Below are 17,046 nucleotides of genomic sequence, written 5' to 3' on the forward strand. Positions count from 1 at the left end.
ATATTCATAGGACTTGGCCTGTTTGTAAAAATAAATAAATACATTTACAAAATAAAAAAAAGAAAGTATCCTGATTTCTCTACATTTATCAATTCCAGCATAATGCCAAATTATTTTATTTTTATTTTTCACAATTTACAGTCTTTAATCAACCCATCCTGAATGGCCACTGTTCATTTTTAATCAGCGATATTGAAGTGCATATAGTAATCTAAATAATGCTGTAAATCTTATCTAATATGCATTGCCATCACTTTGTAGCTCTCGCATTTTCCAATATGGAAGGGGCACTGTGGCAAAGTGGTTTGGAGTGAGCACGTGTAGAGGAGATGCAGTGCTGAAGAGAATGACATACGGCAAAGTTACTGGTGAAATGACGGCTTTAATTGTAATGCAAAGTCACTTGACAATAGTATATAATAATGAGAACTGGCAATACACAACGATGTGTATTGCTCAGTTAAATCCACGGGGTTCAGTCCCGAAACAATAAACACAGTTTTAAAAACATACAAGACACACACACACACACACGATCACAAATCCAGAGTGATTGCTAAAGTGTTAGTGGTGAAATACAATTTATTCTTGAACAGTTGTGCAGTGTTGTCCAGGTTTGGTGCCGGTCTTAAGGGACAGCTACGGCTCATGTTAGCCATCTAACAAGAACAAACAAGTACTATTAGACACGACAAACAAATAAAACACTTGTGGTTACTTTGCAGTTTTTCCTTTCGCGGTTCACTCTTAACCATAACAAAGCAACAGTCTCTCTGTTCTGCACTCTGTTCCCTTTACACCGCGCCCTCACAGGTTGGGAGGGAGATTTACAACCAAGATTCATTATTTCTCTGTCACAGGCACACATTATTTTAAACATGTATTTGATTTGTAATCATTTGTTTTTGTCAAAGCATTTACAAACAATAAAATTGGCAAATGTATCTTGCTGGCTTTCTATGTTGCCCTTCCCATTGAAGTAATTCCATTTATTTTTCTTTAAAAGAACTTAAACACCCAAAAGATAGACACATTGGCTCACATTTGAGTACCAATCACTACTTTTTGAAGTTGACAGGAAATACATCATTGAACTATCTGCAAGAGGCTTTGCATAAATATTCTTCCCCAACAGGCTTCAAATAAATTCCCGTTTATCATAGTGTGTGTATTTTTTTGTATAGGAAAATCTGAGACCTACAAATGTATAGTAATATGTCTTGGGTAAGATTAACTGGAATTATTTTGTCAGCACCATGTCATTTAAAGGCACAGACACTAATCATGTCTGAAAAGATTTTGATTAAAAGGTTTTGTATCATTATTGATTGGTTCGGTCGTATGAAGTCAAGTTAAGTAGTCACGTAATGGAGGTCTCTGCAAGTACCACGATGCTGTCGTTTTTCAATATGTGAATATAACAACAGTTATAACTATGGATCAAATATAAACACCAAATGCAAGACTGGTATGCAATGCCTTCTCAAGATAGCTGCCAACAAAATAGGATCCAACAACATCTATGAATATTGATATCTGATTTAAAAGGAACTCAAAGCTAGCTACTGATCATAGGATTGTTCAGTAGGTTCTGTCAGTGGAGGTCTGCCCTGCCAATGCTGGTGTGGGTGCTGGTAAATGGAACATCTCCTAATGCTAATATGAAACTTCAACTATGAGGTATAAACATAGGACTCTGAATACTGTTAGCATGGTTGCTTATATTTTATTCTTATTTATATATAAAAACATAAGTGGCTTCATAAACAGAACATATCTACTTAAAAAAAAAAAAAAAACTTGAAAGTTGTTGTTAGATGGCTAAATATGTATGATGATTTTTCTCTTTTTACTGTGATGTTTCTAGTTGCGATGGCCTTAATACAGATCAAAATCAAAAGTCCTACTTATTGTGAAAAAGTTAAATAATAAAGCGTTTTTATTTCTTGTATATGTCATACACACAAAGACACTGCTGCAGTATTTAGGTGCAGTCTGACAGTTTTGTTTTTGTTTTGTTTTTTCCATTCTGAGCATGCAGGTCGAGCCAGCCTTGACTGCTTCTAGATGCTTTGTCACAAGCATTTCAGAATGAAGATGACTCAAAAACACATTGTATATTAGACCATGTGGGACAGGCCAAGTCCTATCGTAGTTTTTCTTTTTTGTTTTGCCATGATACATCATGGCCGCCTTGTTATTTTCTAATTCAAGTTTTGTTCTTGGTTTGGTGTGACCTGTGCTATATAAAAATAACCTCTTAGTTCTAATGTCCCTCCTACCCCATCAGCAGTTGACCAAGCTCCACCAGTTGGCTATGCAGCAAACCCCTTTTACTCCCCTTGGACAGACCACCCCTGCTTTCCCTGGTACGTACCCAAGAAGCCCTTTATGAAATTCCTTCTCTTTGTACCTGTAGAGTTTCTTTCTCTCTTATCTTGTTGTTTTTGTTGATCTGTGCACTGTACCCTGGTGGTTGGTCTCTAGAACTTGAGTTATATCCAGTTTTGCTATTTTTTTATCCTAGAGGTGCCAGGAAGTCTGTAGCCCGGGCACCAGTTGGCTCTTTTCGTCTCAAGTTTCCAAACGCCATTTAGGACCAAGACATTGCTGTTTATAGAACAGTGATAATTGATAGTGCATTCTGATTTATCAAAATCAAGTCTACTCACCATACAGCACAAAAACAGTATAGTGTTAATATAGCATAATTTCATATAATTGCAAAGTGCACTACAAAAAGTCAAAGTACAGGATTGATAAATGGAAAAAAGAAATAAGGATAAAAGATCACTCCTAAATTTTTGTCTGTTGTGTAAAAGAGAAAGGCCATCAATAGAAGCCAGAAAAATATAACTAATCAACAGAAACTCTGAATTCAGAATATTCTGCTACATACATGGTCTGATGCTTGAAGAAGCCAGCACAGTGCACATAGTGAGATTGTCAGGATTAAAAGATATGTAGAGTAAACACAAATAACAGTAAAGGCACTAGTGAGCCCACACTTAAAATAGTACTTTGCAAAAGTACACTGCCTTTACTGAAGTTATTTAAATCTTAAAAGGAGCTCACAATATTCTTAAGTGCTTTAACAAATAGTAGAAGACACTTTTTTTACACAGAGATTGGTGACTGGTATATGGAATAGCCAAAACCAAGCTGTTGCTGCTGATTCATTGGAATCCTTTAAGAACTTAATATATTCATTTCTTGGATCAATCTGTTGTACAAGTACCGAGTCCACTGGACCATTTTTAAAATATATTTTATATTTGTAGTATTTATTAACGGTTTCCATTTCTTATTTATCTTACTGTTTTGTGATCTTTTCCACCCTTGATGTAAAATCCTCTGACCGCTGCCTGTTTTCCAGTAGAACCCTTCCTTAATGACATGCGCCAGTCTGTACTGCTAGGTCCTCATCCACAGAGCTGTAACCAAGAGTCATCTCCATTCAAGTCAACTGGTTAATCACTTATAGACCTTGATCTACAGCCACTGAATTGGGAGTTCTGAAACTGATGCCATTATGCCTTGGCCATGCTGGAGGCAACATAACTCATAGGAGGATGCAATTTCAGAGCTTTCTCTACCCTTCTTTATGCTGATGCTGCTAATACTTGATATAATTTTCCTGTAGGTTATAACATTTAAACTATTCACAATTTCTATGATATTTGCTAAATTTTATATGAAAATACTTGCTGTAGTTGCGCCATTGCTTTATATAGTAAAATTAATTATCCTGTGATTCCCCGTGGCCACCATTGGTTGCCACAATTAATTGTTGCCCTGCAAACACACACCTGCCCAAATGTCAAGATTTCAATCCAGCTGATGTCCGACTTAATGAGCTGGATAGCACCAGGATAGCACCAGGTTTGGTATTTGCAGGGCAGTAATACATAAAAACGTAGTTGGTTACCCAAACGATCAAGAAGATTTACAAGACAATTTTCCCTAGCCATTGTTGTGATTAATTTGTGAACACGAAACCCCAAAAAATCTAAAATGTTCACTGAACAGTTGCCTCATTAAATTAAATGGAATATTTACCACAATATTACCACACTGGATGAATGGGCCTGAAGGTGCCATTGCTGTCATTACTGATCCCTGCTAAAGGAGAATTCCAGTGAGAATAAGGACCTGAGGGACAGGAGAGGGGATAAGACCTGTTTTTGACAATTAGTCAGGTTTGGAGAAAAATAAAGATTTTAGCAAGAGACCAGAAATGTCATACATCCAGTCAGTGGCATTTTAATGAAAGGGGACTGCTTCAGACAGGAGATATCACCCAAGTGTTTTGGGGACATAGTGCCAATAATCCAATTACAGCAGAACACAAACAGCCTAGATTAAGAAATTAGCTTTGTGCCTACAAGCCCCTGCTGGCAGACGATCTGAAACAACTATATTTCAAAAAGGCCTGCAGGGTGTTGGATGCCTGTTGCCTTCATAAAGTGAATTATGTAGGTCATGGTTGGGGTTTCCTAGACTTTAGTTGGGAACTTCTCCAGTTTCAATATCCCCCATCCATAAGGATCCAATATATATGCAGTCCTGTGCAGGCCATACAAAAAGGATAGACTTGGAAGGACCATGGTTAAAAGTGGAAGAACTTGTCCCCTGTGGCTCACCTTGGAAAGACACATCATGAAGTGATGTCACCGAGAGCTTGCTTAGAATTTTTTTATGCCAGTTTGCCAGTCTTGGCCTTGATGGCCTCATAGATTAGAGAGGAAAACTGGCTAGGGACAGTTTGCTTTGCCACGCTACAGGATCTTGCCTGCAGGGTTCAGTTACTCACATAAGTTCAGAAGGTGAAACAGTTGGCTTGGCAATGGGAACATGTTGCCCTTTTCTCTTTAGTCCTCCTAAATCAGTAAGTGAAGTGACATTCAAACTGGGCATTTCAAATTAGAAAGAAAATTAACCTCTCTGTTGTTTATTTGATGGTTCCTGGTTCTGGTCTGATACCACCCAATACAGCCGTCTTCGTGACACGTGGTGTCATCGTGGGATTACCAGCGCCTCTTAGATGCAGACCAGAGCGGGAACTGCAGTTTTTTTTTTGGATTACAAAAAAAATAAAATAAATAAAATGGGATGGAAGGAGGATAAAGAGGTGAAGGACAGGGAGGAGGAATGTCGTCTATTGGCCAGACATCCACGTCGATATAACAAGCCATCGCCGGGGTGCCCCCTCTGCGACCAGGACCATCTGTTCACCAACTGTCCCTTCTGCCACTATGAGGAGGAGGAGGAACTGGCCAAGGAGAGGAATGTGAGGAGGAGTGGGAGACGAAAGCTGCAGCAGCAACCACAGCAACAGCAGGAGGAGGTCGGGGATGACAGTTGGGAGGTTTTTTTAAAGAACCTGGTGGCGGAGTTGTGCCCACATGTTGGCCATCTGCCCCACGCAATATGCAGAAGCAGAAGTAATGCCTGAGTGGAAGCAGCCCATGCGCCCAGTGCCCAGACGGGGGGGCCATGAGGGTCCAACGCTCAGAAGGGGGAACCATGAGTGTCCAGCACCCAGACAGGGGGACCACGGGAATCCAAAGCCCGAGCGACTGCTGTTTCTACCTCTACCAGCAGAGGAAGAATGTCTGCTGTCCCCATCTCCACCAGCAGAGGAAGAATACCTGCTGGTTTCGCCACCTGTAAGTGAGGGAGAGCCACACCAGTCCCCTGCAAGTGAGGGAGATCCGCACCAGTCCCCTGCAAGTGAGAGAGAGCTGCACCAGTCCCCTGTAACAAGGGTAGACTACACGCCGCTCCCACCTCCATCACCAGGAGACTACATGCCGCTCCGACCTCCGTCACCAGGAGATTACACACTGCTCCCACCTCCATTGCCAGGAGACTATACGCCTCCTACAGCGCCAGGAGCAGAGCAGCAGGAGCTACCTCTGCCTCCTCCACCGCCTGGATCAGAGCAGCAGGAGTTGCCTCTGCCCCCGCCACCTCCATCGGCAGGAGCTGCCTCTGCCACCTCCATCGCCAGGAGCAGAGCAGTAGGAGCAGCTTCTGCCTCCACCACCTCCACCACTAGGAGCAGAGCAGCAGGAGCTGCCTCTTCCTCCTCCACCTCCACAGGCAGGAGCAGAGCAACAGGAGCTTCCTCTGCCTCCGCCACCTCCAGCTGTGTATTTCTGTGTCGTATGTTACGTGTTGTGTGTTAATGTTAGTGTATATGGTACACGGGATATAAATGGGTCTGTGTAATATGAGTGTTTAAAATGTATATTTACATTTAGGCACGAGGATTGCACATCACTTCACGTGCAGGTAAAATATAGTATGTGAGCACGGGGAATTGCACTTTTATGAATTCACGTGCAATTGTACCGAGACTCCAAATACAGCTGCATAAAAGCAGCATGTTTTCATTCACTCTGGGTGTATGTTCGGTGAGTAGAAAACGGGATTGGAGATGGAGGTAACAATAATAAGAATAGTTAGTTAAAATATTAGCTCACTGTGTTTGTCTGTGTAGTCCATTTTGTTTGTCTTTTTATTTTGGCGAAAGTGTCATGTCCTGTGGTGTTTGTCTTACAACCTTTTATTTTCTTTCTGTTTCATTATTAAATGCTGAGTGAAACCAATTGCTCAGCTTCACCAAACTCCACCTCTCTGTTGTTTATTTGTTGGTTCGTGGATCTGGTCTGACGTCACCCACTAAAGCCGTCTTCGTGACAGGATCTCATATAGACGCTGGGTAAACATGGAAGGACTAAATCAAAGTCATCTTTTAACCATGGTCCTTCTAATTTCAAATTATTTTATCACTGTTTTTCTCCCTGTCCCCACAACACCTCACAAGAACAGTGGGCATCCTCTGATCTCACTGCCAAGCCAATCACCTCTTTACACACAGGAGCTGGACAATGGATGTCAATGAGCAATACCTTCTCTGATGTCAGAATGTCTGGCCAGTAGGGCCAATGTAGTGCAAAAAGGAGAAATAGTCCTATTTTTGACTCCCCACCGCCTGGGAACGCTAGACCTGATGCTTCCTGTGGGAATCCCTTGGCACAACCAGGATGCAAACCTATACTCCCCTGATTGCATGACTCATGCTGTACACCGTGCAGTCATGCCTGTACATATGAGCCACGATGGTTCTTCCACCTTTAAAACATGGTAATGTGGAATACCTCAAGTACTAGTTTTGTTACACAAAAAGATGTTGAGAATTGCACTACTGCTATTGCAATTTAACCTAGTAATCTGGAGATAGAAAAACTAAAAAATAATAATTTTGTAAGAATAAAAATCATGCTTTGTGCAATTGTCGGATTTGATAAACTACGTAAACAATCAAGGATTCAAGGTGATGTGAGAAGATTTGTCACAGGAAGACACCTATTTAAAATATGTTTTAAGTCATAGCATCGTTTTATTTTTCAACCTAATAAACTTAATACTCTTAAAGGACACTAGACCACACTACATCAAGAAAGCCCAGATATGTTCTGAACTCAGTGGCATCACAATGCTGCTATATGTTTTCAGGGCTTGGGACCATACAAAATCCTGTTCTGGAGGTTTTGACATACTGATCAGAACAGTGTGCAGACTCACTCTGTCCATTTGAAATACTATTTATTCTATCCTTTCCTCCCCCTGCACAGGTATGGATGCCAATCCACAGGCCGGTACTCATGAACTCACCATTCCCAATGATGTGAGTATGACATCCAGAAACCAGGGACTGTTTCATCATTATCTTAATAATAATTAAACAGAACATTAATCCAATATCATAGTATCTGAAAGTATAGTGTTTACGATTCAGTTCAGTTGATCTAAATAAATGGCAAATTCATTAATAATGTAAACCATTGACTGGCTACTTCTATGAAAGCTCCTGGTGGAGTGTTTAAGTGTAATCAGGTGAAGGTTTCTGTATGTTGATAACTACAACACGTGGTACACGTATATCTGTGGGCTGCTTCCATCATGAATGGCTTGTGACTGGAGTTGTGGTTTTCTGCAAACGCTGCCATTCCAGGAACACACATTAGGCTTGATAGCATGTTGTTCAATGCAGCCCCATTTAACAGACCCATTTAAAGCCACAGAAATCCTGAACACACAACAATTTCTTATCATTTAAGCTAGCTTTATCATCATACTACTTAATTGGAATTCAAAAGTCATATTTTCTTTTTAGTGTTAACAAACTGCAGATTTCCAAAACAGTCCCTGGTTATATTTGTTTTTAGGACACTGTTTTTTCCTTTTAAGAACCTCTGCAATTTTTTCCAGTTAATAGGCTGCATAATTGGGCGCCAGGGAACCAAAATCAACGAGATCCGTCAGATGTCTGGAGCGCAGATCAAAATTGCTAATGCCATGGAAGGCTCAGCGGAGCGTCAAATCTCCATTACGGGATCCCTCGCCAGCATAAGCCTCGCCCAGTACCTCATTAACGCAAGGTAACATCATCCTAAAAACCTTTTCTTACCACTTATGTAAAAAGCATTGTGATTGGTGTTTATGAGAAAATAATACTAAATCAATCAATTACAATTTATTTTCTCATGATCACTGTCAAAGCCTCTCCGCCACTCTTCTGATGCTGCGTTTCACATTGGAAATCAAAGAATTTGAATTGAGATTTTGCAGGCATTTAATAAAGCTGTACAACCTTATCTCAAACACCTATACCATTACATAATCTCAATATTTATAATGTTGACTTGATATTAGTGTTTAATGGTTCAAAGGCAATCAGATCAGTGAGAAATGATGTTAAATCTTTGAACATCAAAAAACATCTATAGCTAATTATAACTTTAGACTAGTTTGCACGTTCCTGCAAATGTAGAAATGATAGCCTACTGTTATAATTAGCTACAGATGCTTGTGATGTTCATTGGTTTTACTTAAAGAATTAAATGATAATAAAGGGTTAGCAGTGGAAATTAAACAGAACTAATTAATATAGCTTTCCATACACTGTAAAATGTCAATTTTAAAAAACAAGAAAAATATATATAAATTAAGAAAAATTGGCTTAAAATAAGCAAAATTATCTGCCAATTGGGTAAGATAATTTAACTTAGTAAGATTTCAAAAAATGTGTTAAAATAAGAAAAATTAGCTTGCTCAGAGAAAACGACTAACATCTTAAAACCAGAGTAAAACAATCAATTTTTTTTAAAAAATGTTTTTGCTCAATTTAGGACTATAATCCATTGTAATAGTATGATTATAAGGCACAGAATCTTTAAAATAACTAAATTACACTTATTTTACTAGGCTACATGACTAGAATTGAATAGATTTACGTTGATCAAAGCAGAATTCTCTTAAAATAGGATAGAAAAACAAGCCTTTTTTTGCTTGATATAGGAAAAAGTAAATTGTCATAGTATGATTATAACACATAAAATCCTTAAAACAAGAAAATTACGCTCATTTTACTTGAGTTACATTACAAAACAAGAAAATGATGCTCATTCTGTTCAAGTGTTACCCAAACTTAGTATTATATCACCTAATTATGTCTACTAGAATAACAATTTAACAAAAACAATGTTGAATTAAAACATTGATGCTTGTCCCACAGTAACTGCTTAAAACCTAGTCAGAACTCAATTTACCTGATGCATAGCCTTGCTTAAAATTAATTTAAGCAATAATAACAGGGTTTAAAGAGATTGGAACATTATTAGAGATTATTTCACCCTCACATTCATGTGCAAATGAACATTTATCAGTCAGAGAAGGGAAAACGAGGCATGACTGGCCTAAATATTAGTAACATCAAATTATCAAAAAACATCGCCTTTTCATTTTTAGAAATCACATTTAGTGTGCACTTAATTTGAATGCTTTGTCTCGCCATAAACCTTATGTACATGTTTTGCAGTGTATATCAAAACTAACTGATAAGAGAACTACTACATCTAGTACAACATTGACAGCATTCAAAAATCTGATTATGTCTTACCAATATCAATAGCTGAACTTTAAATTATGACTCTGCCCAGCCATAAACTCCATATTCCCATCTAAATGACAAAAGGTAAGCAAACAACTACTCAATGTTGCCAGATGAAATTGGAAAGATTTTTCTAAAGAGGGACCAAACTTTTTTTATAAACAATCATAATAGCAAGGTAAGCTGTTCAACATCTTCAAACAATTGAGTGCAAGAGAACCACACTGTCTGGATTATGGTACATACAAACTGCTCAGTCCATTCTAAAATAAATTTGGCAGGTACATTGGCCTAAATGATAAAAACATTGTACAAAATTACAATCAAAACAACTAGTAATGCTATTCACTGTTACACAATGTCAGGGATGGGAAAACCAAGCATCACTCTGACCTTCTAAACATTAGTAACAGAAAATCAAGTGATCCAGCCATTACATTTTTAACAGTCAAGTTAGATATACACTGTTTGTCTAGCCATCTCAACTTCATCCACCTCTGTAGTATTGCAAGTTGTTTGACGACACCTGTAAACCATTTTTTTTTAACAAAAAATTAGTTTGACCACAAAAACAAAGAACAGTCTAGTAGTGCTGGTCTATGTTGTAAGATGAAACAGCAAATGTTGCCAAGACTCACCCCTCTTGACATCTTGTTAAAATAACTTCCTGTTCAAAATGTTTCTGGTGTGGTGCAGGCCTTGCTTGCCATAATTCCACCTCCTCCGCCATTTTCCACATCCTCCTTCTCTTAACCCGGTTCTGTGTGGTCAATCACATTCACAACCATTAACGGGTTGTAGCCAGTCTGCTCGCCCATATTTGTGACGTTAGTAAAGTTTGTCATCTTTTAAAATGGTCTATACATTCACACATTGATTTAGCATTGTGTTCCCGCCTTTGCCCGTTGCTTTATCTCTACCTCTAAGCGTTAACAACATGCATACTGCTGTGTCTGTTAGAAGTAGCAAGCAGCCAGCTAGCTAGATAGATATCAATAAGGCAACCTATATTCCCTGAAAAAAGTAAAGTATACACCTAGCTGCACTTTACTGTATTTTGTTGGATAGCTAGCTTGATACATGTGATTCAAATGAATGGGGGGCAGGGCTAGAAAGACAACAGGCAATGGCGGGATGCCATAATTTGCATGTACGATCCGTCGTTAAACAGTGTAGCTACGGTCTTAGCAAGCTATGTACAGCGATTATTTAAAACATTTACAGATAACAGTACATTTAAGTTACTCACCATTCAATATTGACAGAGCAGTATAATCATCCTACCTAGCTAGATAGCTCGAAGACTATCTAGCTGTAATGATGAAAAAATTCTTATTTTCAGAATATCAATATGTCAAATTCTTAAAACAAGAAAATTTATCTGGTAATTTCTCATGCCAAAGTCATTTAGCAACTTTGATTTTCTTTCTTGAAGTGAAAAAAGCTTAAATTACAGATTAAATTCTTTAAATTAAGATACATTTTCTAAGTAAGATATGTTAAGACGTATTTTCTTAAATCAAGCAAAATATTCTTACAGACAAAATGCTTAGTAAGTAAAAACATCTTAACAGTAAAATAATAGGAATTATTTGCCTAAAATAAGATAATTAGACTTGCTAAGTTTTTATTTTTTACAATGCAATAAATGTATATTTATTTAACAAACATTAATTGTACCTTGCACACCAAAGGTACTACACTTTGTGGTACACGAGAATTGCAATTAATGTGCACGTTAATGATTTCCGTATTTACTATTGCAATTTTATTCATTATCAAGCAAAATAGTGGGCATATTATGGTCCACACTCATTTTATTGTGCCATACTACGGTAATCAGAATGAATATGTGATTTGTATAGTAATGAATGAAAATGTTGTTAAATGAGCATCCAGCTCAGAATAATGAGATGAGCTGCATTCACATGGTATTTACTAAAGGATGTTAATTTTAGTGTGCGCATTAAGGCCTGGTCACATGGGCAACTTTTGTTGACTGCAACAAGAGAAACACATTTGTTGCCTGCGTGTTGCCTTGCAGTTTGCGGTGGTCACATGAGACAAGCCTGCAGTCGACAAGCTAGCAACACACAGGCAACAAGGTAATACAAGCCAATCATAACGCACGTTTCTGTCACGAAACGTAAACATGCTGCGAAGAAAGACGAAAAATGTGCTAATTACAATATAACACACCTGTAGTTCTTTAATTAAAAAACAAAGAACATTAGTAGAATTATTTAGTTAGGTCTACATATTGAATACGCCAAACATAATAAAAATGTCGGTATTCTTTATCCTAAACAATGTTTTCAATACTGTACTTTTAATTCTAGGTTTTCGAGAGCAAGAAGGCAGACCTGATGTTATGATTTGGGGTTAATGTAGGAATGCTGGCATACTGCATACACAGCAAATGAATGTAAAATAAAACATATTTAACATAATATGCTATATGTGTGTTTTATTATTGTAGAACTGTATCCATAATTTATGTTATTGCTATCGTGAACATTAACATTTGTTTATCCAGGCACACTGTATTGCATATCTACATATAATTAATTGGATGAAATGCAGGAATATGCATTTTGCAATTTTGCATTTTGCAATTATGCAATTTTAGAAATTATTGAGCAGGCCCTATGCATTAATGGAGAAAGGAAAAAGGCTTTTTTTTTTTTTTTTTTTTTTTTTTTTTTTACATCAGACAAGGAATACATGTTAAAAATTAAAAGGCAAGCAGTGCAGTTTCAGTTGGGGCTTTTGATATCATGGTGGTCACAGATAAGTCTCTGACATTATCAAGCACATTAAATTACCGCTCACAATACATGTTGCATGCATGGTATGGTATGTACATTAGCCACATACTGTGCATGTAAATGAATGAACTTTCTGTTAGTAAATGGACCAGTAAATTTTGATTTATCGCACACATTTGGCTCACTATTTACATGCGTGCTAACTCCAAATTTAGTGCCCTTTCATAAATGAGGCCCAAGTCTCTTATTACCGCACAGGAGTGAGTTCATTTTGAAATCAAAATTATTTTGTTTCGTTTCATTGTTACATGCGGAAACTGAATGGATCTGGTGTAATCAAATTATCGACTGGGTCAATAACGATCCACATTTTAGTCTTGAAACAGTAAATGCACTGTCAAATGTTTACAGTATTATTTTATCTCTCTTTTTTCCTTCTTTTCTCCCTCCTTCTCCTGCACTGTTCTACTGTTCTAGGCTGACGTCTGAGGTCACTGGAATGGGCACCCTCTAATTTCTACCCACCATCCTTCACTGCATCACCTGACCCTCCTGAGCCAATGGCATTGCACCTAGTTTGTTCTCTTTATATTCTGCTGTCCTGCATTTGAGTGATAATTGCTTATTTATATAATATAATCTATACTTATACATAGTTAAATACCACAGTTCAGTGTCCCTTCTCGCATACCCAGAATTGTTAACAGATGCCCCATACCTGCTGGTCCATTGTTTTGAATAAGACTGTTCTTTTTTGACACTCTAGTACCATACTTGACAATCGTGGTCACTGCACTACATCCTTTTTGCTGTACTGTTTTTCTATTTGTGTTGTGTGCTGCAGACATGATTGCTTCTTCTTTTGCACTATTTGGTGCAGTGTGGCAAAGAATGGTGGTTTAAAAAAATGATACAATATTGCCCTACAATATTTTTTTTTTTTTTTCAAACCACAGATAACCAGATACCTTATAGCCTGTATATATCAAACATACATACAAAATGGATAGACAAGGCATGTCTATGTTGTGTATGCAAGCGGGTATGCACTGTATAAGGGATGAAGCCCAATAATTTGGTTTGTATTTGTGTTCATTTGCTTTTTCATTTAAAAGATAGCAATCAGACCCAAGGACATTTTACGTGTATTTGGAAACAACTGAGCCCGGCATAGATTTTATTCCCTAAAATTAATTATCTCCTTGTAACTGTGATGTGGTCAGTATAGCAGCTATATCCCAGTGTAGCCTTGGAAAAAGATACCCATTCAGTGTAAGGTTTTAATGTTGTGAAACTGGTCCCTTGTTAAAAAATGCAAAATGCCTTCCAATAAGAAAACTGTAGCTGAATCCCACATTCTTGACTCCCCCTTAGCCATTGTATACATACAGTATAACAGTATACCTACATACACAAAAAGATGGAAACATCAGTGCATCCTTTGATAGAAATATTTAGGTGTTACCAGTTATGATCCTCAGTAGATATCCTGTACTGTACCATAGCTTATACAATTGGACTAAACCAAATGTTTTAGGGCCATGGAATGTTTAAGGAATATTTAGTCCAGAACCCAGGGAGGTAAGTTTTGACTTTTGTTCTTTCTTCCTACCTCTCACACATGATTGTTTTTCTTTTTTTCATGTCTGCTTTTATAACCAATAGGATGTTATTTTCTTTTCAAATAAGCTGCATTGATGACGAGCACTGAACAATGTGTTTGCGATGTGTTTGCTCACTGAGCTGGTATTGACAGGCAGTGGCTATGAGCTGTAAATTGTTGGCTAGTAAAGTGACATGAGGTGGTAGCTCATTTGGCCTTTTCGAAACAGACCCGAGCTGGTCTTCCACACGTAGCTTTGAGAAAGAAACTAATGAGGTAAATGAATGTAGCACCTTCAGTAGTTTAATAAGAATTTAACATCAGTTTGGAAGCAGACATTGTGTTAAACTACATTGTTTCAGATTTTAAAAAAAAATGTCTTATGTGGCAATGTGTCCCAGCCCAGGCTGGTTTACACCCCTGAATTAGTGACTCAGACACAAGAACTGCAGTTTTAAGCACTTTCTTGCAATTTTTTTATACATAAAACTAAATAATAAAATAAAAACCTAATTCTCCTTGGAATACTAACTAACTTTTTCAAATCACTCACTGTAAGCCGGACTGCTAAGCCATTTACTGGTCACAAAAATTCCTTGTTAAACAAACAAGTGCACACTGTAACTTTTTGACCACACAGGCCTCTTTACAGGCTTCTCACAGACCATACGATACTCTGTATAAAGTGGTTGTGTTTTAAAGTTTGCAGCTAGTCTGGTACAACTAAAATCTAGTTAAAGCCAACCATTACAAACGTGATTAAAACTCACTATTTGTTAATATTAGTGTATGCACTAGCTCTACTGCCTTTCACCTCAGGATCCGTGAAATTAATGTGGTGGTCCCAACCAAGCCCATAATGCGCATTAGTCCACATCGCAAAACCACCACACAATTTGACACAATTTAGTCAGGTACACATGTAATAGATGTTCAGGTGACAGAGCTGTGAGAAGAAGCCACAGTCCCTCTCCTTTCATGAGTGCTAAACTCATTTATGGATTTAGAATAGAAAATATTATAGAGATCATAGAAAGTTAAGGGAAAGGGGGACAATACATGTTAAAATGTAATTTGAAGCAATCTCTATTCAACAAATCATCAATCGTTGAGACAAAAAAAAAAACCACACAGTGCAGTATGTACAATTTTAGCAGAGATCGCATTAAGCCATGAATCTGGTTCTAAGGAACGTCGTCTATAGAAGGGTAAATATTATTCATATAGAACTTCACACATGGTTTGAAAATAATATTTAAAAAATGTTTGGACTGTACATCTAAGGTTCTTTGTAATTGCTCTTCCCATTTCCTTTTCTTTGAATTCATAGAGGGCTTTCTTTTAATGTCAAAATGTATTGCGATGTTCAGAGCTGTATTATGATGTTCTGTTGCATGAGATTTAGTATGAGTTAATTTATGTAACTGCTGTTTCTTTTGTTCCACTTTTCCATGAACGCTTTTGTTTCCCTGTACTAGAGCAGCAAAAAAATAATCCTGTTATGTATGTGCTTATGTATCTTCTGCTGTCAGAAATTGTAACAGTTTTTATTTTTAGTTTAATGACATGCTGCTTGTAGAGCTAGATTAGAGTTAAATGATTGAGATTAGATACCCTTTTAATTGTTTTGTAAAAAAGAAAAATAAACTTTCTTTATCTCTTGTGTGAAGACTCTTTATTTGTATTGGTTTGATTTCCAGTGTATGCATGAATTACATTGTGAAAGATTGCTATTTCTTTTTCTGTTCTGCTTTCTGAAGTAAGCAATAGGACACAAGAAGGTGTGGACTTACTGATACTGTGCAGCCTTCAGCCTTATTGAGTTAATACAAGGAAACATATATGACATATACATTTGCTTTACACAAAATCCCCAAATAATAGAATGTTCTGAGATCTCTCTATGGTTAACCTAACCCATCAATATGAATTTTTATCACGCCTTGTATTTATATCCAATTTTCATTAAACCCTTATTGATATTTTGTATTCTGTAGAATTCTGTACATACTTTTTATATACTTTATGGTTATACACTTTTTCATCACAGCTCTAATTTTGAATTTACAGCTGTGTCTGTGGTTGCTTGTTAAAGACATACTTGTTTAACCTTGTAAAGTTCCAAATTTGACTGTATTTAGAAAACAGCCATTCATATTGTTTATTGTCTAAATTAAATATTCAGCAGAAAATGAAATCCAATTTATGAGGCAATGTCCTATTTATTAAAACAAACAGGAAACAGACAAAACATGACAAGAAGAACTCTGAAATCTGCTACTTTACCTGTTCCACTAGATGGCTCAAGACACAAATAAATGGTCAGCCATATCCAGCCAACCCTTTGATTTACAGGAGAATAAACTGGCTGCTTCTCCAACTCAGGGTCATCTGATAATGTATGGCCATTAGACTTTCAGTAGTTTTACTAGAAGATTTATATGTTATGCCTTTTACCACTTCTCAGACTGGGATGTGGCATTCGGTAGTAAATAGCTTGCATGTGTGTAAATACTGGGGCTATAGCAAAAAAATAGACCCTTAAAAACAAATTTGCCTGCAGGGTGTAGCAGAGGCCTGTGATTGGAAGGTTGTGGTAACCAGTGCTTTAAAATAAATGTTCCTGCATTATTGTCTTTATTAATATTAATATTGGTTTCCATTTTATTGTGCAGTGGTTATTGTTCATTGCATATCTCCCTGTGACAGGATAG

General features: G+C 37.3%; 1 protein-coding gene across 9 annotated transcripts in view; it reads left to right on the forward strand.

The window, feature by feature from the left end:
- The window catches only part of LOC121321398 (poly(rC)-binding protein 3-like), a 97,625-nt gene extending 83,095 nt beyond the window's left edge, over positions 1–14,530 (forward strand). For 6 of the 9 annotated variants that reach the window (XM_041260318.1, XM_041260317.1, XM_041260323.1 and 3 more), the window contains 4 exons: positions 2,291–2,369; positions 7,644–7,696; positions 8,281–8,450; positions 13,207–14,530. In XM_041260318.1, the coding sequence (XP_041116252.1) occupies positions 2,291–2,369; positions 7,644–7,696; positions 8,281–8,450; positions 13,207–13,243 (339 nt within the window). In that variant the 3' untranslated portion in view covers positions 13,244–14,530. Of the gene's footprint in view, positions 1–2,290; positions 2,370–7,643; positions 7,697–8,280; positions 8,451–13,206 lie in introns of those variants that run through there. The other 3 variants (XM_041260322.1, XM_041260324.1, XM_041260325.1) reach the window with 2 other exon arrangements.
- Positions 14,531–17,046: the final 2,516 nt, after the last annotated feature.

The sequence above is a fragment of the Polyodon spathula genome, chromosome 10, assembly GCF_017654505.1.
Source record: "Polyodon spathula isolate WHYD16114869_AA chromosome 10, ASM1765450v1, whole genome shotgun sequence".
NCBI classification, from domain to species: Eukaryota; Metazoa; Chordata; class Actinopteri; order Acipenseriformes; family Polyodontidae; genus Polyodon; species Polyodon spathula.